This window comes from Etheostoma cragini, chromosome 18 (genome assembly GCF_013103735.1).
Source record: "Etheostoma cragini isolate CJK2018 chromosome 18, CSU_Ecrag_1.0, whole genome shotgun sequence".
NCBI classification, from domain to species: domain Eukaryota; kingdom Metazoa; phylum Chordata; class Actinopteri; order Perciformes; family Percidae; genus Etheostoma; species Etheostoma cragini.
This window is the reverse complement of record NC_048424.1, coordinates 14600735-14626179: the sequence shown is the minus strand read 5'-3', so window position 1 is coordinate 14626179 and position 25445 is coordinate 14600735. Positions and strand designations below refer to the sequence as shown.

At 41.4% G+C, this 25445-nt stretch overlaps 1 protein-coding gene across 4 annotated transcripts in view; it reads right to left on the bottom strand.

Moving 5' to 3' along the window:
- mdga2a (MAM domain containing glycosylphosphatidylinositol anchor 2a) overlaps positions 1 to 25445 on the bottom strand; it is a 174024-nt gene that overhangs the window by 55764 nt on the left and 92815 nt on the right. For 2 of the 4 annotated variants that reach the window (XM_034900955.1, XM_034900956.1), the window contains exons 7-9: positions 14529 to 14620; positions 13667 to 13904; positions 863 to 1156 (exon numbers count right to left, since the gene is read on the bottom strand). In XM_034900955.1, coding sequence (XP_034756846.1) covers positions 863 to 1156; positions 13667 to 13904; positions 14529 to 14620 — 624 coding nt within the window. Of the gene's footprint in view, positions 1 to 862; positions 1184 to 13666; positions 13905 to 14528; positions 14621 to 25445 lie in introns of all 4 variants that reach the window. The other 2 variants (XM_034900954.1, XM_034900953.1) reach the window with 1 other exon arrangement.

Genomic DNA, 25445 nt, shown 5'->3' with positions numbered 1-25445 from the left:
CTTTCTAGATTAGTGTTAGTTGAGATGGAAGAATGTATGGATCAACTAAGTAGGCCATGGGGAAAACAATGGGACTGTGGCTATAAGACTCAGTTTTTCTATTCCCTATAATCACTTGCAAGAGAATGGTAGCACCCACCATGGATCGCTTTAATTTCCTTCCTTTCCCTCTTCTGTTTTTTTTTTCTCATTGGAGAGAAATATCCCAAGCCCATGAGTGAAAACGCTTTGAATCCCTGACGTTCATCCGTAATATGCCATTCAAATCTCCATAAATGAATACAAAATGAATACTAGTGGGAATAAATTAGCCGCTCTCTAATTAGCTGCAAAGCTATCTTTGAATGTGAAATATTAAGGAAGGGAAGGGGTTTCACAATGAGCAGCAGTCGCAGGGGGTCCAAGACCCGGGGACATGGCACACAGTATTTAGGTCTTACACAAAAAACACACACAAACACACACCCTAATACGTGTGGACATCAGTATCTAGAGCCTTGTGACTCTGTTAATATTAGTTCTGCACAGTTCACACTTAGCAGATGAAGTCTTTCCCTTAGTGTAAGAGGTGGGGTCAGAGCTGTTTCCCCCCAGACCTGACTGAGGGCACCAGCGGACTAAGCCTTCTGAAGGAAATTGGATGGGTGTGGAAGGAAAGAAATGGAGGAATGTTCAATTTTGGTCACACTGGACCAGAACACAAAGATTATTACACTGCATACATAAACATTACATCACAGAGACAATTGACACACCATACTTACATAATCACATACTATCTCTGCCACAGGTTATATTATCCCACCGTGACATTCATTTGTACACAAATATAGACAAAAGTACCCACAGTCTATCTACTCACATTGTACGATCAGCTCCACCACGGCCTCCCGGGGCTTCACGTTGAACCCGTTATACTGGCTGGTCTGGCAGCGGTACGAGCCCGTCATCTCCCTGGACACATTAACAATACGCAGCACACCGTCGTAGCTCTCCATCTGCATGCTGCCGTCCGGCATTGGTGCCTCCTTATCGGCTCGCGACCACAGGATGATGGGCTTGGGCTTCCCTGAAACAAGGCACTCCAGCTCCACTGTGTCACCCTCGCGGGCCACCAGGGGGGACTTGCCCCGAGGGACTGTCAGGTTGGGGGGAACTAAGAAAGAGAAAAACAGAGTAGGGACTGATATGGGGCTCTAGAAAGTCAGCGCGCGTGGTAAGAGGAAATGTGAAATGGGGGGAGAAGTGGCGTTGAAGGTATGAGGAGGGGTGTATATATAGCGAATGAGCATCCAAGTTGCAATGGCAATGAAGCCGAGTATCAGCCACATACACAGCTTGTATGGAAAGACCATGCGGATATTAGCAGCTGCAATGGCTAACCGCTGGGTCTGAACTCTGAGCATGAACCCTCAGTAATACCATCATGGAAGGCAGCAGTGAGGAGGTTAAAGGCATTCAAGCAATGGCAAACAATGAACAATGCAATGAAGAGCTGACAAGCAAATGCACTTGGTGACCATGGTGGTCAAAGAAAAGTATCATTAATAGTCCTTTTTGACCAATAGTTTCCAGGTACTAAGAATCTAAACAAGTCCCCTTTGTGCATCCCAGTGAACAAATTAGTCAAATAATAGACACACAAGGAAATATAACAGAGTCATTGAACTTCATCTGTAGTCTCTCTGTAGTGGTACTTGCTTACTGTGTGAATAAAGATGTGCACAAGCTGTAGTAGCCATGAGTTTTATGTTCGAGCAATCAGCAACATTCAGACCTGTGTACTCTGACTGATAGTACCTGGGCCATCAAAAAGTAGTACCCGCCAGGAACTATGGCAGAATCAAAATAGAAGTAAGGGTTTTTGAAATATTCCTGGGCCCCTGGAAAAGTTCTTGCAATGGAAACGACTATTAATCACTAATAAGAAGCTAATGTAATCCACCTAATAATCTTAATATACACACATTCTATCTACTCCACATCTGCCTAAGCAACGTATTGCCCTTCTAAGATAATATCATCACCATCGTAAGCATCGCCATTATAAGGAGAAGCATTTCAGTATTATCATCCTCATCCTTGTCACATTTTCATCACGATGTTCATCATCATATTACATTCTCATCAGAATTACTATTTTCAGGATGGATTTCACTATTACAACATTCATATTTCTTATCACCGTCATTACCATCAGTCTCCACGGCTTTTTACTTCTCTGCCCTCCTCCTCATGCAGGAACTCAATGTCTGCACAGCATCATATATTTCAGAGCATTAACAACAGAACACTCCCAAAGGTGATTTAGCATTATTGCTGGCCTTGTAACAAAATATGACCCAATAAATATGTTTCCCTTTGTTTAACGGACAGTTAGAGCCTTGGCTGAAAGTGAACAATGAATAATAAAAGAAGTGCCAAATTGCAGGACAGCTTTGTTGCTTTCCTTGACTGTGCTAAGTTTGGAAAGCAGAAAAACTAGCAGGTTGAATCATGAAGTCTGGTTCCTCATCAAGCATGCTGGCCAAGTAAATTTGTTTAATTAGCAAACCTGGCAAATTGCACCGGCTCCTAGAGTGCTGTGTGTGTATTTCTGTGTTCATGTATTTATGAGCCGGTCCAAACCATCAGCAGACTCCACCACTATTGTGTAGCACTGTTACCAAATATAGTGAACATCTTCTTAGCAATGATGAAACCGCATCATGCTTCCATGATGATTTTCGAATCGCTGTCCTGCCCAAACAATGCTGCAGCTGGAATGAAGCCAAGCCATAATGAAGTTTCATAGTGATGAAATCGCTAGAAATCTCCAGAAAACGAAACAGAGTCCAGCTATACTTCTTTTGACCCCATTTCTGTCCGGGCGAGAGGTAACAGTCTTGCTGCTATGTCAATTTCTGCAACTGTCGGTTACTTCTTTTGTCCTAAAGGTGAGTCAAAAAGGACTAATTTAATTAAATGATGGAGCAGTATGTAAAACTGGATGTGAATTGTAGATGAATCAAATTGGTAGAAACAAGGAAAATTGCAACATGCAGCTCCGGTTTTAAGATTGTGATAGACCACATCCTCACATAATAACTCATTCACAACTAAATTTGGCTCATTGTTGACCCCAGGTTATGCAAAGAATGTCCAGGAAAAGTAAGAGTGGGCCTAAAAATTGGAAAAGGTTCTGAATGGGGCACAATGTAACAGAATCCGTTCTTTTTTAACTGTATATTTGGAAATACATTCCAAATTTAAAAAGGGCCTAAAACCTGGAATAACAGATTTATTTGTCCCCACTTCATGGCACAAAAAACACAAACCAACATCAACAGGTGACACTCGGAAAATAAGAATATCGTGCAAAAGTTCATTTATTTCAGTAATTCAAGATAAAAGATAACATATTATAGACTCATTACATGCAAAGCGAGATATTTTAAGCCTGTTTTTGTTATAATTTTGATGATTATGGCTTACAGCTTACCCAAATTAAAAAATCTCAGAAAATTAGAATATTACTATTAGAATATATTTATAATTCTAAAATCATAAAGAAATAGGATTTCAAATACAGAAATGTCAGCCCTCTGGAAACTAGAATCATTTATATGTACTCAGTACTTGGTTTGGAGTACCCCTTTTGCATGAATTACTGCCTCAATGTGTGGCGTGGATGCTATCAGCCTGTGGCACTGCAGAGCTGTTATGAAAGACCAGGATGCTTCAGTACCGGCCTTCAGCTCTTCTGCATTGTTCGGTCTCATGTCTCTCATCTTTCTCTTGGTAATGCCCCATAGATTCTCTAAGGAGTTCAGGTAAGGTGAGTTTGCTGGCCAATAAAGCACAGTAATCCCATGGTCATTGAACCAGGTTTTGGTACTTTTGGCAGCGTGGGCAGGTGCCAAGTCCTGCTGGAAAATAAAGTCTCCATAAAGCTTGTCTGCTGAAGGAAGCATGAAGTGCTCTAAAATGTCCTGATGGACGGCTATGTTGACTTTGGACTTAATAAAGCACAGTGGACCAACCCCAGCAGATGACATTGCTCCTTAAATCAACACAGACTGTGGAAAACTTCACACTGGACTACAGAGCATCTTGGACTGCGTTCCTCTCCATCCTTCCTCCAGACTCAGCGACCTTGGTTTCCAAATGAGATACAGAACTTGCTTTCATCAGAAAGGAGGACTTTGGACCACTGAGCAACAAACCAGTTCTTTTTTTCTTTATCCCAGGTAAGATGCTTCTGACGTTGTTTGTTGTTCAGAAGCGGTTTGAAGAGCCCATGTCTAGGATCCGCCTTTGTGTGGTGGCTCTTGATGCAGTAACTCCAGCCTCAGTCCACTCCTTGTGAAGCTCCCCCACACTTTTGAATGGCCTTCTCCTGACAATCATCTTCCACACTTATCCCTTCCACTTAACTTGCTATTAATTTGCTTTGATGCAACACTTAGAGAACATCTAACTTCTTTTGCAATTACCTATTGAGGCTTTCCCCTTGTGGATGGTGTCAACAATGGTTTTCTGCAGGTCAGCAGTCTTCCCCATGATTGTGAATTCTACTGAACCAGACTGAGAGACCATTAAAGGCTAAGAAAACTTTTGCAGGGGTTTTGGATTAATTAGCTGATTAGAGAGTGACACTAAGCCTACAATATTAAACGTTTTCACAATATTCTAATTTTCTGAGATTTTGAATTTGGGGTTTTCATAAACTTTAAGCCATAATCATCAAAATTACAACAAATAAATACTTGAAATATCTCTTTTTGCATGCAGTGAGTTTATAATATAGTATATTGTTTTCACCTTTTAAGTTAAAATACTAAAATAAATGAACTTTTGCACGTTTTTGCATTCTCCTTATCCGAGTTTCATACATTAATATGGAAAATGTGTTAGCAAACAGTTGCAGCATCGATTTGGGGTCTTCACCAACTCTTGAAGGAATTATCTGGTGGAATGTAACTAAGTACATGTATGTGTAGTACTGTGCTAATGTACAAATTGTAACATGTGGTAACATGTAGTTTCTAAAATATGATGTTTTCTTTTAAATTAAACCACCCAAAAACATATAGGCCTACAAGTCCAGCTAAAATGATCAGCCGATTAAACAAACTGTTTGGAACGTTTCCAGTTTCTGAAATGTGAGCATTTTTCTGAGTACTTTTTAATATTTGAAGTACATTTTCCTGATGATACTATGATGCTTTTACTTAAGAACATTTTCAATGCAGGATGTTTACTTACATTGCCTGTCTGCTATTTACTGCTGGGCAGTTGGCACAGAGTGGGCTTATCATAGTTTGCTGCCTGCTGCTTCTAAAACAATGCTGATGAGAGGGAACCATAACAGTGAAGCTGTGGGACGTAAAACGAAAACAATGATCTAAAAAATGCTAAAACGCCCCATAGAGCTGGGAGGAACTGGAGTCAGGTGGTGATTACACAGGACACCCTTACACACATGTAGTCATTTGATCCATTGCTACTATACAAATTTTGATCACAGCAGCTTTAAACTGTTTATGGGAAAGACTGTGTTGACTAATCATTGTATTATGGCATTTTAATACTTCTCAGCCATTGTAACCCACACATTAAGCTGCTATCAGCTGGTCCAACGTTTATGTATAACTTGAATACATCAACATGTTGGTGTCATTAGCATGGGTGTGGAACACTGGTCATTCATAGATACAACTTGGCAACGCTGCCCAAGAAGGAAAAACTCTGCACAGACAATGACAGCAGACGCTTATTTCACTCTCATACATTTGCTGATTGGTATTCACTCAATGTCTTGACTGAGGCAGCCAGGTGTCACAAGCTGACATATTTCTTTCAACAGCATATTTTCTCCACTTTTCCAAACGTCTCCTTGGGTTCCAAACAGTGAAACGGTGAACTGACAGCGACGGGATAGGAGGGGAGCAGCAAGCATCCATTAGCGAGTGGAAGAGAGGTATATTCACTGAGCTGCCATCATTACACCTGGCCTCTCCACAGCCCAGATTAGGCAGGCAATTACATTCCTCCGTCCATTGGGTTTGGCAGCACAAACACTGGCCATCAGCTGCCATTGTCTCTCTTCGCACCATCATGGAAACGCAAACAGGCATACGTGCACACAGACAATTGCTCATCTCTCTCTCTTGCTTAACCTGTACCTTGTTCTTCTTCCTGCTCTCCCTTTCCAAGTGAACACCCTGCCTCTGTGTGAAAGTGACCACTGAGTATGGCAGAAAGCTTGCTACTGGTCTTCACTGAGCTCACATTGTGCCAAAGCCATCCAAATGCCAGTAATGCCTGCAGGGCATGTCCGCTGTCTGCGTATGCTTGTATGGCGCGCACTTATGTGGTTTAATGTCTCTGCATGTGCATGTGTGTTTAGCTGAGTTTCTCGATTCTCGCCAACGGGTGACACCATGTTGTGATCTGGCCTCAGCTCCTCAATGGGATGCTACTCATTGTTTTGTGTGTGTGTGGGTGTGTGTGTTTGCTTTTAAACTTTGTGTTGCTAAATTGGGACTGGACTTCCCTATTTGGCCTCAGTAGGGCTGCATCTCTCTCTGGGCCTCAGCTGGAATGATCCTCCAAGTGTAGAGTCTGATTGCTGAAGCCTTTTAGCAGGATCCAGCAGCGCCACAGCAGACACAGTGCAATGTGAGCCGACTGCAAAACGTAAAAATATCTGGCACTTTGCATTTTCTTACAGCGATGGGAGCCAGAGTGGTGTACACAGACGTTTTTAAGAGTAAACAACATTCCTGTTGCCCCCTTTTCAGGATAAGTGCGGTGACATCACTCCCCATCACCATGGCAACTCTACAACTGCAAGTCCTGCAGTGTGTCTCTGTATGTGTGAGAGTGTGTGTTTTGACTGCTTGAGGCCAATGTGTTGGTCACAATGCGACAGGAATTTCTGCCCTGGACTTCTGTGGACATGTTTGCGAATATGTGTGTGTGTGTGTGTGTGTGTGTGTGTGTGTGTGTGTGTGTGTGGCAGAGCTGCATCTATACCCCGTGTGTGTGTGTGTGTGTGTGTGTGTGTGTGTGTGTGTGTGGCAGAGCTGCATCTATAACACGAGTGATAAATATTCACAGATGTTTTAAAATTGGCCATTGATAGATTGCAGCAACACACTGCTGACCAAACATACTACTCTGTGTGTGTTTTTCAGTTCTATGCCGTTCCTCTGATATCTTACCATGCGATCAATCACACAAACCTCTCATGAATTAATGTGGCTGAGATTGAAGAGCAGCAGGCTTTCAATACCAAAGCCCTCTTGGGTTACAGTTTCATGTGTTTCCACAAAAACACTTCTTTCTTCTTTTTTTTTAGCATTTAACCGGCCAGTCAGATTAAAAGGAATACCCACTACCCAGATAAGAACAACAAGAACAAATACACACAGTAACTCCTTGGAAGGATTAGAGTTTATGCACATCGTTCCAGTACTAAATTAAAACTTTTAAACATATATCATGGACTTGCATCAAAGGGAAAACTGGTCATAGTACACCTACAATGGATACCACTACACCTCTGCCATAAATGTACATTGTGTGTACAACAGTCTTCAGCAGCAACATCCCAGATGTTTCCGAACCTCTGTTGGCTTGTAAATTCAATGCTGGGACCTAACGCTCGCATTATGTTTAAGCCCAGTTCGTAGTTCCTAACCAAATTTTTGTATTTTACAGTGGTAACAGATTATTAACTTCAGGTTTTCACTTTTTCATGATTCATTTCAATGAATGGACTGGACCATATTTTTAATGTCGAGGTCACATCTAATTTCCTCTGTGTTTCAGTTTTATTATTACAAAAATATATGCCACCTACATGTAACTGACCAGTCGCTACCCTGAACAGCTATTGTCCGATCACAGCTTAGAAGCTATAACTAGACATGGCAGGGCTGTCAAACTCTGAATTCATCCGCATGTTGAAGCTGTGTGCATATACAGGGCTGAAGAAGGAGCAAGGTGGTGTATTTATTTAGCTTTTCCATGACCAATGTATACTGCTCTTTATTAGATTTGGGGAAGTTTACTCCAGCAACTAAAGCTTATGAACATATTACCCAAGAATCACACCAACAAAAATAGTTCTCCTTGTTTCCCTTAATGTTTCTTTAAAATGAGGCTCAATTTTTAGCATGATATCAAGTATGTAGTCATCAAGAGCATATCTACAACCGTTTTTACAGGATGCTGGCTTGAAAACAAATACACTCGAAGCATGGAAAAGTAAACTGGAGATAGCGTCTTTCAAGCAAATGTTAGCTTAATTAGCTGGAAAAGTAACGGTTGACATAAGATGGATGTAAATTCAGCTGGCAAACTTAACTGTTGCTGGTTCTAAATGAGAAGCCTGCTTTTGTCTTGTAAAGAATCAATAACCAATTGTTTTAAAAAGAATGAGGGGTGCCTCTGCTACTGTAAACTGCATACATGCCACTGCAACATTAACTAAGAAGGTTTAGAAGCTTAGCCAATCTATTCTGTTTTTTATCAATTTGAAATTGAGATATACTTGTACTATAGATGGAACACATGTCACAGCAAAAAGCAGACATGCTGCAAAAGTATGATGCACTTCTTACAGGATATTTTTTAATTTTTTCAGTGTGTTTTCAGACAGTTGTATGACCAGCTAGATTTCCTACTAAATAAATACAAAAGACAAAAAGCAATGAGCGATTGGCTATGTGACCAACATCAACAAAGAACCACATTCTGGGCAAACTCCACGTGTCCATACAAAAGTAGCAAACAAGTTGTTTCCATCCACTGTGACCACACAGCAGTTGAACCTTTGCACCCTGTAGGTGAGTCAGGATGCAGACCAGGTTTTTCTCTAACGGGGTCAGTAAATTTACTGCTGAAACAAGCACATCAGCGCAGTCAACAGCCAGCGGTCATGTTGCCGCTGTTAAAGCCTCATGTGGCACGGTCTCTCAGATGATGGCAGATCATGATGAATCAGAGTCAAACAGACAACAGGACGGTTAAAAGGAGGCTAGACAGAGACGAGCATGCCTGCCGCAAGCTTTAGATGACTCAAATTCATTTTGGATTAAAAAAAAAGAGCTTGTACTTTGTGTTTATTAAACCAGCACATTTCTCAATCAACTGAGCACTTAATTGATTTGCTTAATTCATCAACTGCAGTGATTCTTTAGATTGACAGAAACACTGGGTGGTGCCAGCGTTTTTCAGGTGTGATGGGGATGTTAATTGAGGGACTCATCATTGAAGGATTTATCTCCCTCGAAGAAGAGAGAGGTGACTTTCAATTCCAATACTTACTTTGTGATCATTAATCAGATTGTAAGGATGAACTACTTCTGCGTGCTGATGCTACAATGTATCAACAGAGACTATACTTGCCGCAGTGATTTCGTTTTCTTGAACGAAGGCCATAGAATACAGTGTTTATTGTAATTACAATACAGAGAGTGCAATAATTGGGTGTCCAATGTAAATGTCAGGAATCCATCCGTAATAGCTCTTCATGCTATTGAAAATGTATTTCTGAGATGGTCCTAAAGGTAGCTCAAATCTGATGCAAAATAATATTACAGAGTCAGAGCAGCGGCAATAATTGCATCATCTGACAATTATCCAGCAAGACACACCCACTAAGCACACGTCTTTATATGCAGACTAATGAGAGGATTAATCAGCTAGTTCCTGTTGGAAGTTTATGGGATGTTTTATGTTTTACACTAATGCTCGTAACTCTTTTCAGCTGTTCCTGTGTCTTGCGGATCTTAATCCTTACAGTATCCAAAGGGGAGGTCTGTGTCCTCGTTTCCAGACCACGCTCATAAATAAGCATTAGCCTTGCAATCTCCGGGAGCCCTGATGAGAAAAGAAGTTGCTTATTTAATGAGCGTTCCATGATAGCAAATATTAGCGGTATTTGGCAAAAGGAAGAAATCATGAAGGCTGCTGAAATCTGTGTTCATCAAAAGTTGAAGGAATGGAAGATATTGAATATTCTCTTTCATGGAGACGTGCTGTGGGCTCGGGCTAAATCCAGGTTTGGAATCTGGAACTGGAGCCAATGCTGGAGCAGCCAGCAAGCTCCAAAGTGTTCAAACTAGAGACGCTTTAGGCTCAATCGCTTCCCAACCAGTTCCCCAGCAAGAAGCCCTGGCAGACCTGCAGCGTAATCTCCTTTAAACGCTTTTATTAGGACTTCTAATTGCGGCTTGGGCTTTCTCCCTTCAGGAGAACAGGCAGAGGAACAATAACGGGGCTTATTCACCCCATAACAGGCTGCAGGCGTAAGCAGGCAGAGGCACAAGCTTTAGTACACAACCGCTATACTGTGCCGCTCAGTGAAGACGCTTCTCTGATTCACATCAATCTGACTGAAAGAAGCTCCACACATGACAAGCATTCTCCAGAAAAACAGCACACCCCAGTCACATCCCAGGTAAAGCTGCGGGAATTGTTACTGGCGGAAGCAAAATTCAATATAATATTTCCTATGACAGAAAGAGTTTTATGACAATATCCAGACATCTGACTGGAACAATGAAAGCTTAAGAAGCAATAGCATCAAAGCTTTGAGGAAACCTTTCATTTCCTTTGATCACAATAGAGTCAGTTATTTTCTTGGTTAATTCCTTAGTCAGGCAACAGTGTTTTTTTTTCACATTAAAGGGTCTGTGTTAATGCAATGCCATCGCACAGGCACTCCAAAAGATGCGACTGCACTACTTAAAAGATAATGAGGAAACAATCTTGGCAGGTGCGATTGATCCCACTGTTTTATAGCGCAGGGATTATCAAAGGATTATCTAACAATAATTATGCACCCAAGGTCGACACACCGCTTTAATGTTCACGCTGCGAGTGGCAGCGGGGGGTGTGTGCGATGGAAAAACAAGATGGTGAGAGGAGGTAAGGGTGCGCGAGTGTCAAGAAGTGCCTGTCGGTGTGTGTGCTCGCGTGCGTGCGTGTAAAAGGGGAAATAGAGCTTGCAATGAACACAATCCCAAGTTGCAAAATATCACACTACCCAAAAGACAGTTATCAGTAAAGAATACACGCCAGTCAATTGTAAGCATAAACAGATATCACCTGTGCCAGCGGCAACACCAACCCACGGGAATTCCCACATGGAAAATCTGTAAATGCGGGATGAGTGAGCAGCAAGCAGAACACTACCTGTGTTGCGCCTCTGAGTGGATTGGGTCACACACCTCTGGATGGAGTCTTTGGGCAATGAAGTAATGCCTGGTGACACCGGGGTATTACCACACATTTGCTGCACACTGACTGACCTCACAGTGGAGATTACAGATAAAAGACCACTATTCCTGTCCCATTACATGTGTTATCGCTTAGTTTCTCTAACCACTGTGTTTCACCATTATTGCAGAGCCTGCAGGCTGTGAGTACGCACAAAACGTATTGTTAACTGTACTCGATGTGCTATGTAGCAGTCTTCTAAAAGCCTGGCTCTCTTTTGTTGCCTGTGACGCTGCTCCCGCCTTCTTTCTTATTAAATCTGACAGCAGAGAGGGTTGATTGATGCTTGAATCTATAACAATAGATAGAAAAAGGGGATGTTTGACAGCTGTTTTTTTTGTCTTTTGATTATACTTTTAAAGATTGAATGATTTCATTATCTTAGCACCTACGCTCTGCCTTCTTTTGAAACAACCGTGCACAACAAGATAGCAGAGTGTCTAAAAGACAACCAACTGCTGTTGTAACACTGTTCTGTTTCTATGAGACTACTCAACAAGCCACGACTAAAACTTAACTAGTATGATGTAGACAAGGCTCAGTAGACTGGTGGACTGGATGTTGTGTTACTAACATGCTTTAAACAAACGTTAAAAAGTGGTGGAAGCAGCCAATTAGATGGGAGGACAATGGATGTTTAGTCTCTGATTAGTTGGACCTATGGAGTTGCTATGTTACAATTATGTGCAATAACAAGGAATTACAGTTCTTGAACATGTTTCAGTCTTTGACCCACTGTACTTAACATAGTTGTAAATGCATAGAGTTTTACAATGCAATAGATGATGACAACTAAAGTGTACAGTGTTTATCCTTAGATGTAAAGAAATGGTTTCAACAACTCACTGACTGAAGACAGTTAGAATACAATGAAATCAAAGCTGATTGAATCAATAACAAAAACTACAAAAATAAGACATCAATTGTTGCCTTATAGATTAATGGTGTTTTCATACCTAAAAGTCCGGACCGAGGTCCGAACCAACGTTTGTTTTTAATTACAATGTATACATTTGATCCTTTTCTTTTTGGTATCACATTATGTTTTTGCTAGGGCACTAAAGAACATTCCATGACATACCAACGGCGTGTTGTCACCACGCACTTGTCCCCTTGACTGGTGAGTAGACGGGCGTGCGTCTGACGTTGGTGTGTTTTTATTTTGGAGGGTATTCTTTTCCGTATGAATGGAAATGAATGAACAAATAAATGAGCAATTCCCGATTGCGTTAACATGGTATTACTACCAGCAACAACAACAATGACAGCACCAATTTCAAGCACAGTAAATGTAACATTTTTGTGAGTATTTTCGATTTGACTTTTAATGTTTTCCTCCGACCAAATTGAAATTAAATATCTAATCTCCTCCTCTCCCCACGCACTTCCACAACTCATTTTTGTTTGTTCTAGTGGGTTTTTTTTCTGTTTCTTTTCTTCTTCTATGGTACGTAGTTGCCTAACTTCCTGTAATTGGTCCAAAATCCGAACCATCCAAAAGGTGTTTTAATACTGCAAATGAACCGAACCATGGTTCAGTTAGGTCCGGACCGAGACCGCCTCTCTTGGGAGCCTTCAGTTTGACTGAATTGAACTAGAGTGTGTTTGCCTCGCTGGCGCGGTTCGATTGGGCAGGTGAGAATGTACCAATCAAACTCGGGTGCGCACAAAAAGCGGACCAAACAAGCATTCGACCACGGAGAAACGAGTGACGGGCGGCAAGTTACCGAGACCACCTCTTCAAGCAGGTCTCGGTAACTTGCCGCCCGTCACTCGTTTCTCCGTGGTCGAACCAGCTGCTGATCGAATTGGAGGCAGAGCAGCACGAAGTCTCGGGGACCAGAGCAGACTTAGTAACGTCTCTTGCGATTTCATTTTAATGAAATGAGTTGGTTTGACCACTAGACCAGAACACAGGACCCTCTTCCTGTATTTACTTTCTTGCTCCCTCCCGCTGACATGTTCAAGCAATAAGAGGGCTGGACGCTCTTGATTTGTAATGATTATGTACGCTTGGATTTTTCAAGGTGTGAAACCAAACCAAACCAACCGAGGGCAAATTGCTCCAAGTTTACTAACTCACCAACTGATCAACCAATCGGACAAAGCAAATGAACTACAGGTGTGAAAACAGAGGCACCTTTCTTGCCTGCAATTTTGGTACAGACCAAGCTGAAAAGTTTGAAAGTGCGGACCAAATGAGGTAGGTGTGAAAACATCCTAAGAAACACTGCCATGTTTTTTTTTTCCTTTGGTTTGCCATTAAGCATTTTCAATCTCTTGATCTTCTAAAGCTTGTGTGTATGACTGAAGGGGTTACAAGATGTGTGTGTCGAATGTGTTGCGGGAGGTGTGTAGATGTGTCACTGACACAAAGGGGTGTGAGGCTCACCAGTAGTGGAAGAGATGTTGACATCAATGCTGATATCAGGGATGCCTCCTCCCTTCAGCGCAGCCACGCAGGTGTACGTGCCAAAATCTGTAAACTTGAGGTCTATGATGTCCAGGTTGGTGGTCCCGGGGGAGATGTCAGGGTCCGTCTGGGTGATGACCATACGCTCTGAGCTCCGCAGGGCGCGGCCATTCTTCAGCCAGCTAAAAGTCAGCTCCTCTGGTGGGGTCGCCTCCACCTATAGGATATGCAGCACATTGTTATTTGTGCTGCCTTTTTGAGTAACTTAATGTTTATCATATGCATACATGCATAGGCGGACTGTCAATCTGGCACTTCTGGTGAATGGGCCGATGCACTCTTGAACTGATTTAGGCCGATGGAAAAAAATAAAATAAAATGTGGCAACGCTGGCTTTTAACACAAAGAAAAATATGCAACGTTGTTTGGCTGAAGCCTAGAGCCTCCCATCTGGTGCAGTCGGGCTTCTACTTTCAAAATAAAAGCTTGCATCTGGTCAGCTAGCTATGTCTTCGTACTTTGTTGTTGTGGGTGTTTAAGTATGTAATAATATGTTTAAAATATGCAAGCATTCCATTCTATTCTAAGATTGTGCCAGGGTAGTTTATTTGAAGGTTTTATGAATTGCTCCAGTGTGTGTATTAGTTCATTATGAAAGCCTGAAAGTGTACCTCATGGTGCTGGTGCCAAAATCTCACAAGATCCTGTTTTTTGTAATTAAAAAGTAAATAATGTCACAGTCTGAAATTGGGCAAGTGAGGGACAGAATTGCCAGGCCCGGATTTTGTCCCAGTCCGCCCCTGCATACATGTATGTGTTGACTCTGCCAGTGCAACTATACCTGACAAGATATCTTGACTTCACGTCCAATCTGGATGTTGTCGTCATTGTGGTAGGGGTCAGGAGTGATCCAGAATCGCCCCTTTTTCAAAGCTGTGAAGAGATAATCCATTTAATTAGAACCAGATTTACTTTTGCACTTGTTCCTGGTGCCAGTCTACGACCAGATGCTGGAACAGACTCTGAAACCTGTAGGTTATGGCTTTTCTTGTCATATTGCTGTGATCTGTGAGATTTAATCCCAAAGACAGGACTTTATAGATTTTTATAAAATGGATTTTTTTTACTTTGCCCAATGTCCCCACTTGGGCCGTAAATCGTTGCTTTGCATCTCCAGTGAACGTCCTGTAAACCTGACTGTGCTGCTCGTACCTGAACAGCCTCTGAGCACTTTGAGTCACACATTGTTCAAATGCCTAGGACGACTTAGTAGTGTCACAGCTACCTGATGTAACTGATCTGAACCTTGCATATTGTGAGCAAAACACATTTCTAAAAATTAATTCTATGAAAACTGTAACTGTTCTTCTGAAACAACAACTGAAAGTTTAGTTTTTGATGCTGCTGAAGGGTCAAACAGAGAAGAGATGAAACAGAACCGTATGTTCTTTTTGAAGACTAAAGCATTGAATCAACATTAATATTGATAGCTACGGAGTCAAGAATCCGCCAACATTCAAGCCGGTTTTTACACACACACACACACACACACACACACACACACACACACACACACACACACACACACACACACACACACACACTGTGAAATTGGAGAGATACCTAACAAAATATCAACCATTTCTAATCCAATTTGATTTGCAAACTCCATTTCAAAGCGTAGCTTGTGTGAACAGAAAAAAGAAAATGATTTCATTATAATGCATGCTGTATTGGTTCCAAACCCTGCGCCTACTGTTCAATTCATCTTCTCTGCAAAAAAAAAGAGAAAAAGAACCCAAAAAGCTGATGGCACCATGCAAATCTTTTCATCTAGCAATTCCCAAGTGACATTATCATATTCAGTTTGGTAAAGGGAAAGCGAAAACAAAACCTGCGTGTCAGATTTAAACACAGGAAATTGAATGTGCAAAACATTGTGATGCCTGCCAAGCTGCACATTGAGGGTAGAGGCGAGTGACACACGCCTCCCTGACATGATCTTCCTCCTCGCGTTTGAAATCAACCTCGGCAGGCGGAGAATCCTATTTCTAACGTGGCATGTCAGATAAAAATATTACATATCATGTCAACAGGCAAAGTCTCACAAACGCCACTGTGCATTAATTCTTGTATCCCATAAATGACATATAAGAATAAGGTGCAGTCTATCAGTAATGTTGTATATAATACAATAGTACTAGCATGGAAACTGTGTCAATTAGCATAATATGGTAAGACGCATATGTCTGTGACCTTTAAGGTTGTGAGAATAATTCAAAGCATTACCTGCAACCCTTATTCATTTCCCGTTTCGGCTGCGGCTCTGCATCAGTGTACATCTACTACATACATGCCGAGATTCAATTTCCTTAAAGCCAACATAAACAGTATAAGGTTAATGAGGCGACACAAACTCAGTGGTGGAAGCCGTTAAGTGGGCAGATTTCCTTGACAGACATGTCAGAAGGTGAACAAACCCAAAGACAGAGTTGTAGTTTTATCTTGACAGCTAGAAAAGGCTTTTGTGTCTCTGCGACATCCTCGGCAAATTTGGTAGCTGCTTCTTACGAAAGCATTATCTAATCCACCACACACACACACACACACACACACACACACACACACACACACTCACACACACACACACACACACACACACACACACTTCATCATCACAAATCATTGTGCTGTCACAAGCGACAGTGGATAAACATTTGGATTAACTGCTTTTTACATTCCTCTGGCTCAAGTATATTCCTCCCTTAATCTAAAGAACACGTTTGACACCAAGCCGGCTCTGCTTCTCCGTTAGACCAGATTTAGTCTTTTTTTGTGAAGTTGTTTGTTAGAATGAACTTCAGTGGTTCCGTTGTGTTTACTGTCAAACACGTCATGTGCGTCACCTCTTTATCAGTTATGCACTCGCCACCATGACTGATACATTTCAACTGACATGAACGTGTTATTTAGATAGGTCACGGCTCTAGGTAGGCATGTGTTGTAAATTTGCTCCAGAGGCAATTTATTTTACAACACATCCTTGTTATCAGCACAAAACACAAAATTGGGAAGCTAAATACAATTCTGATGCTGTCTAGATACTACTAATGAGACCCTTGACCCCTACAATCCTTTCATCTCCTTCGATTGCCCGACACTTTATCCAACCGATTGGGGCATAATGAGAAAGTCAACAAACCCTAGGGTTATATTTGTAATGTACCTCTATTTGTAGAGGGGAGGTGTACATATGACGAGGTCCATGATCAGTAAACTGGTCATTATCATTTTCTCCATCTACTTGCAAATTTATAAATGACAAGATCTGGACTCATCACTGACATAAGGAAGGAACAGATTATAGTCCCCCAAGCATTAGAGCTAACATCAATTCTATTTTTATTTAAAAAAAAAAAAACGATCTGCAACCATTTCTTTAATAATCAATAAACACAGTAATGTTTACTGTAAAAATCAAATATTCAAGGAGAGACTTACTGTATGTCAACTTTGCTAAGAATAATGGTCTGCCCTGCAAGGTGCAAAGATCCCATCCCAACCGGGAATAGAAATGTCTGATTAAATCTCAATGGTCACGTTTCTGTTCCCTACCCACACTTCCCGTCGTCGTGACTCAGCCTCCACTCATTTCCGCACAAAGCTGTAGTGCACGTCAGATTGGCAAGTGCTGCATATGTGCGCTCATGCATATTTCAGAATCGGTTCCCTTCCTGCCTCCTTCTCCTGCAAATTTATCTGACCATAAAATATTGAATAGCAAGTAGGCATTCCTGTAAATCGGCTACATTTGTGTACACACCAGATAAGTGGGCATTACTTCACCTGGTTGTAGTACATTTTGCTGGACAGCCAAAGTGACAAAAACGGTGTCTGTTCCCTTATGCATGGGAGGACATCTAAACTGGAGGCATTTTAAAAAGGGACTGTGGTTGAGTGTGTTGGGTGAGAAGTGCAAAGTTGGGAGTCTTTATCGGCTGGTGGTGCTCTGTCACTCTTCCTTCCCCATTTCTGATAAGCAATTCATGGCAAAAGACACATGAATCTTTAACAAGAGATCCACTTGGAAACAGAACTTTCCCATTTGCTCTGGAGGTAAACTATGTCTGTGACTATTGTTTCACAATTTCTACAACATCTTTTATATCTTACAAGGCCACGTGTGTATACTGTAAAGTAGAAGTTAGTAAGTCAGTATTCTAGGTATGCAGAATTGACAAAATATCATGAACACCTCTTTGATCCAATAGATTTGTAATGAACAATGTATGTTTATCAAGTTTGCCAAAAACATTCCAACTTAAGGTCTACCTACTGTAGTAGCATTTCTGGAGCTTTCAATTATGTCGAAGAGTCTTCATTAGCGGATTGAGTTTGCTCAGTTGTTATGGAGATGGATCTGAGCTCAACAGATCCATCTCCATAACAACAGAGTAGGGCTGTGTATTTCTCCCTCTCACATGATTCGACAAGTAGCTACATACACAGTCCACAATCCACAACAAAGGCTATTATACTGTATTCTGCGACTAAAAGCTGATACGATTCATCTACAATTTAAATTTTATATTCAAATGACACTAAAATAAATCAATTATTTGCTCCAGTTTTATTTCAAAACTGGATACTCCAGAGAACTAAGCCTTCTGCCACACCAACAGAGAGAAGAACAGGGTCAGGGTCTGGAGAACTTCTTGCAGGAATTAGGAGCAAGCTGGAAGAGGCATTAGCTGCTAATTACGGATGAAAACCTTCATGTTTTACTTACGTGTCTTGATCATCATCTATGATGTGGAAAGCTTAGATTTCCACACAGTCCAAGAAATAAAAAGTATGGATCCTGGTCATACAGTAGTTCAGTACTAAAACCCGAGAGCTCCACAACTGCCTGGCTCCTGAAAGAGCCCTAAACCACTTTGTGACTGTGTCTGTAAAAGGTGCTATATCAAATAAGCGTATGAATATTATTAAACATATTTTTATCAGACTTTGCTAAGATTTAAGAGCTGAGAGCATTAGAGCAGCGAATAGAAACAAGTTGCTCTGCCGCCCAATTCCATCACTCTCCTAAGAGTTTATGATACCATTGCGTGTAGTAAAGTGTGTGTTGTAAAGATATTCTGTCAGTGTTTATAGTAGTTTTGTCATTTCTTTCAGTGTGGGAAAGTCTGTACCTTAAACAGGCATGTCATTTGGGAACACAGCAAGGTAACAGGAGAGGGGCGGGTCAACCATAAGTGCACAGGGAGAATTTCCAAATGTTTGCAGAACTTAGGTTGGATCTGTGGTCCTATAACGACGCAGCTGACTCTCAGAGTTTAGATCAGTTTCCTGATACAGAACGTATTGGTTAGCCTTTACACCCCTACAACAACGCAAAGCTATTGTTACATTTTAGTCGAGATGTCAGCTGTTGGTTAGGCAAAAACAGCACTAATTGAATTAAGGCATATCTGTGAGATTCAATAAAATGATTGGTGGCAGTTTGTACTGTATGGGAAATATTAAAGGATTTGCAGAAGGATTAATGTAAAGCCCTGAACACACCAACCAGAAAAGGCAGTTGGACGGACCAGTCTCCCCAGTTGGTTAAAAAAAGTGCCTCGGAACACACCAAAGCGACAAGACTTAACACGTCTCCATGACAGCAGGTGGCGCTAATCTGTGTCGTCTAAAAATTAAAACCGGCAGGTGATTGGACGAACGCGTCATGTGGGTCTGGGTTCTCTGAAAATTCAAAGCCAGACTGTCATGGCGGCTTGTTCAGAATACAATCTCATATTTTACTCACGAAAGGTTTTTCTGAAAACCTTTTAAGCGAGAAATAGGCCGTGCAGCTGCTGAATCGGTCTTCATTTCAGATCAACCAAGGACAGTTTAAAGGGTTTAATCAGACTTTGAGAGACTCTAGTCACGCTCATTCCGCTCCTTGTTTCCGGGTTAGCACTGCACGAATCAGATCGGTCATTTGAGTCCAGCGGCAGTGCCTGCCTTCCGACTGAGCATGTCAGGTCGGCCAAAATGAAGGGACCACTGAGGACGGACAACGGCACAGAACACACCAAACAGACTCAAGTCACCGACCTCGCCAGACTGTCCGACGGACGATTATCGGGTTGGTGTGTCACGGCCCTAAGACATACCACTTGTTAGTAAGGCTGGTCTAGCAGTAGCTCCTTCATTAGGTGCAAAGGAAAGCAAGAAATCATTACTAAATAAAGCACAATTTAACCACACATCTCAGGCACCAGTGTTGAAAATTCCGTAATAAAAAAAAAAAAATGTTATACATTATTGTCGGTATCACAGGCGCTGGGCACTAAACACAAGTCAACCTACGCACGTCCAAACTCTAAATGAATTATTCATAAATTTTGGAAGCAGGTTCGTTTTTTATCACCATCAGAGTTTTCTGTTATTGAACCCTGACTGTGGCAACATGCCAAGCAGTAAAACATCCACAATAGGGACACTTACAGGAGCTACTTTCTTCAGGGTTATTACAAGAGAGTTCTGCGTATGCTTACATCCTGTACCCTATTTTGCCTGAGTGATTGCATGCGGTTCAATGATTATCTAGTGAATACTCAATTCTTTTGGATCATTACTAAACATATTACAGTGTTTCTGTGTTCTTTTTTTATTTTACTGCAAACTGAAGTGCTTTTTCCTGCAGCGAGCCTGTATGATTCGCCCTAGCTTTAATAGCCTGTGGGAATAATGGGTGGCCTGAACATGAAAAGACAATAATCACACAAAGAAAAGCCCTGGTTGAGGCCTTCTTCTACAGAGAGCTTGTGTCGCACGGCAGGATTACAATACTACCTCAGGAGAGCTTCTTAGCCAGGCAAAAGCACACAGCCTTGACATATTGATTATGACATGCACGTATGTAGGCAGAAAATGACAAAGACACATTGACATCACTTATGAGCACACACAAATACAGAAAACTGCCCCCCCCCCCAAACTTATGCACTCTCCCTGCCTTTGTTTGGTACAAAAAGAAAACATGCATCAATCCGCTCTCACTCTGAATTATTATCCTCCTATATCTACCCATCAGTCCATCTCATTTTTTAGTCACTCATGTCTGTCTCTCAGCAGGAATCCTGCTGTGCTCTCCATTCACTCTGTGAATTCTCTCTGCTCATCTCTCAGAGACAGATGGATGTCCCTCTAACAGCCATTCTCCTCGGCCTCATCTCATCCTCTCAAGGTTGAACACAAAAAAAGGACAACGGGCATTAACATGCTTAAAACCACAAGGCATTCGCTCGCAAACACATCTGCCCCGTCATCCAAACACCTTTCATTTTCCTATTATCCCTCCATGCATCTTCACATTAGTACTGACACATTTTACCATGCATCAGCACCTTTACAATATCACGGCCGCTCACACATGTCCATTCTATGGCGGGAAAGACACTGAGTCCTAAATGCTGCTCTTAACCTTCAGCCTGACCTCAGGCTTTAATTTATGTCAAAATTAATTCACATGCACACACGCTGGCGCTGAATGCACAAACAAAACAGGCACATACATCCTAGAATACTTGCACACTTATGCACATGCAAATATTGTACACACAGCCTTGCGGCCGCAAACCCAAGATGCCTTCCTGTGCCAGTTCTGGCCATCCAGCCTTTAAATCTGGCATTCATGAATGGAAATCTATTCAGGTTTCGACCAGAATTTATAAAGCAAATTTGATAAGGGTCATCCACATGTTGAGTCACATGCTGACAGCCAGGTTTTTACAAGGTCTGTCATGATTATTTCTTCCTCACCCGTCTAAATAGGAACAGCAGGAAACTCACATTTGAAAATATGTCATTTCTGTTTCTCTATAAATAACGGCAAGCTTCCAATCAGTGTTACAAAGTGTGGATGGTAGCTTGTGTGTTTGACTTTGTGTTTATGCTGGAATGTGTGTTTGTGTGAAGGTGTGAGCAATTATTTGTGTCTACGTTAGCAGGTTGGAATGATGGATGTGTTGGCTGTAAAAGCTTCATACCTGATTCTGTCAGGAAGCCCTGGAGGAACTGTTGAGAAAATCCGACAACAACACAGCTGCGTTTGATTTTACATCCTTGATAGCTACAGCAATGCTCATTTCTCCACATCACACAGAGGGGAAACACATTGCTTAGCAAAATGACGGGAAACACATGGACAAAGTCGGCGTTTGTGTGTGGGGAGACGTAAAAACAAAATTCCAGGCCAGCTGCCCATTTCAACCCCACCGTCTAGAGACAGTCTCATTTCACAAAGTCTTGTTTTAAGAGAGCTGTCCACTCATATTTGAGACACAGAAGAAAGCAAAGGAACAACCGGCACAGAGTATCTTTGCATTGCCGCAGCAGATATGTCACAAACTGGTGTGTTTGTTGTGGACAGAGTGGACTGAAGTGGCCAGGGAATGCAGGGTATTGACCTGCATTTGAAGACGTGTTGCGGACCCTTAATCCATAAAAAGGATCTTGTCAGCAGTAGCAGCCTGCTGGGCAGGCTGTGGAGATGGCCAGGCCCTGGAAGGCAGTCTGGCTGGTGGGACAGTATGGCCAGAGAAACTACCATCTGCTGGGGAGCGATGTGTGTTTTCACACACTCATCCCCCTTTGGCAACAGCAGTTTGAGAGTGCTTCTCAAGGACTGGAGAAGAGGCTGAACAAGCTGAGATAGGCAACGATGAGGCCACAAGGTGACCCCGCAAAACACACAAAATTAACTGAGTGTCGCAGAAGCAAATCAACACACACACACACACACACACACATGCACACGCACGCACACAAAAAGCAACTAAAGGTCTGCTGAGCTCTAGCCTCGGGTCTGGCTTATCCTCTTTCAATTTTCCTTTTCTCCTGACTACAAAGTATCACATCAGTAAAAAGTTGCCAGCGGAGCAACACAATTTACATTTTATTTATTAATTTTTATTAAAAAGTCTAGCCAACGAGAGAAAAAGCAATAAGTGAGATTTATAGGAGAATACAGCGGATTTTCTTAATTGCCGCATGGTTAGAATATAATTCAGTCACCATGGAACAGAGTAAGTGGTGATATACAGTCAACACATGTGCTAAGGTCAAACATCCTCATCCCTTAACGACATCATAGTTCCATTCCAAAGACTCACAAAACAACAACACATGCAACGTTCTATTTACTGCTGCACGGCAGAGGTTTAATCCTGTGATCCTAGTCATGGGACTGTTCTATTTTATATAACAATCACATTTTTAAACACATAGTAAACGTTGTGAAATGGAAGTAGATAGGTTAGGCACCACAAATACTTTGGGTTAGTAAAACATCAGGGATTTTCCAAAAATGAGTCTGGTAAAACTACTAAAATGAGGATGTGACATGAGTCAAAGAGACGTCATTGAGTCACAGACTAAGGTCCCTAAAACTTCAGTTAATTTCTAAATGATAGTTGACTTTTTGTTTCACACGGGACACGAACCCCGCTCTGCTGAGAACAAGTCCTGTGTTTGTTTCATTAATTTGGCACTCTTATACTTTTTACATCACTTTGATGATGGCTTTTGCAATAATTATTACTACAGCCACAAGAGTTTGCCGCATGACAAGAACTGTAATCGTAGGTTGTTATGAGCTGTTTGCACAATCAACACATATGGTTGTTTTCAGGATGAGGACAAGCTGGTCGTGGTAGTTATTTCAAAGTGTAGGTTTAAAAAAGTAGTAAGTTCAAATCCATTCTAGACACTTTAACCTCAGCCTATCCTCACCACATCTATTTGTGCTTTCACTCACGCCATTTTAAGGGCACTCTCAAACCAGTTAATGGAGAGTGAAAGTGGACTGTAAAATCCTCTGTCTGCACCACTAGCGTCCACTAGTATTATTACCCAGGGTTCAATATATATCAGCTGACATGAGCTTATCACAGATGTACCAATCTGACCGTCTATGTCCGAAATGCCAGTACAGAAATGCCAAAGATATGTTTGGGGTCCATAGTCTGTCAACAAGAGAACTGACAAGTTAAGTCTTCAGCTGTAAAACTCAGTATGTATGTCTTGGTCACAATTAAAAAAAACATTTTTTTATGTGTTTATGTAAACAAAAATACACTCAAATATCTGCCCTAAATATTCTGTATCAGCTAAATGTATTACCCATTAACAGAAGCACAAGTCTAAATATGTCCTGCAATTTTCCAAATATTAGTTTGGTCATGCTCACAAATCTTTGCTTTGTCTTTTTATGGTGTAAATTACCAGAACATGGACAGACATTAAAGTCAAATGAGAAAAAAATCCTTTTGTTTCTAAATTCAAACATCTAACAGTATCCATGGTGATGCAAATGTCCTGCTTAAAGTGCGAATTTAGCATTCCCCAATCCCATCCCACCCACCCAGCCACCTTAATATGGAAATATGCTGTAAGCTTGTTTCCATGCAGCGTGACACTCAGTAACAGCAGAGAGGAGGGATCCGTTTGAGAAAGTGTCAAAGACAATGAAGATTTTGTTCTAAAAATGGGTTCATCACGATGGACCTGGTTTGGTTTAGAAAAAGCCAGTTGCCAAGCCAAACTAATTAATTACAATATATGTAGACTATTCATGTTGACATATTACACTAGTTATGTTTTTTATTACCATGAGAATGCAGGTCTTATCAAAATACCGTCTCATGTACCCTGTCTATTAACAATGTAGTCTAATAAATACAGTTTTACTGCCCACCCTCATCATCTGGTGCGTGTTGATCCCAAAATTGCATTTGCATCAGTTACAGCTCATCAGACTCAACCACAGTGAGATCAGAGATAACGTCCCTGACTCTTTTTGTATTTCATCAGCCCGTCCCAGAATTAGAATAAAAACCATACTGCTTTTGGCTTTAAAAGCTTATACAGCATCTGTAGCACTCAGTTCTAATTCATTTTGACATCAGGGATGTTTTGTTGCACTTTGGAGTGTTTCCCATTAAATAGTGATGTCTAATTTATTTTGATAATCCCTATCTCTCACTGTCCAAGCTAACTTAACGACTCATTTAAGTATACTGATCCTAAAAAAGTTCTAAATCTCTTGATCCCACAACTGCACTGACAAGAGTGACTGTTCATCAACCTAATGAGAATGCTAGCAATTTATATTGTGTTTTTACTGATCCTTAATTTGCTTTGTCACATACTGATAATTATGTCATTTAAAGTGCCCATATTATTTAAAAAAATCTGGGATTTGGGGTGTTATTTTGTGTCTTTGGTACTTCCCCACACATAAAAACTTGGGAAAAAAAACCTGCACAGCTTTCATTGTCACTAGCCAAGACGAGGTGGCTAACCATAGCATGCTAGCGTTAGCATGATAGCTCATTCGTAATGCCAAAACACTGCTACAACACACACCAGTTCACCATAATCTCCAAAAGAACTACTTCCATGTCCCTGTTCTCCTGGTATTCCAAAACTGCCCCTTGTTTAGAAGAAGTCTCCCAGCTAATCCTGCCTTGTCCTGACCAAAGTTGGAGAAAGCGTTTTCTAGCTAGTTATCAGCCAGTTATCTAGTGGATGTGATCTTACCTCGCTACTGCGCATGTGCAACTCTCAACAGCGATAGTATAGAAGTGAGATGTCTCACTCTGTAGCTAAAACAGAGACCCAAACGCACAGGGTGAAAACAGGATCTGCAGAAATGGGCAGTACAACAAAACTATGATGTTTTTTGAAAATGAAACCATGTAAA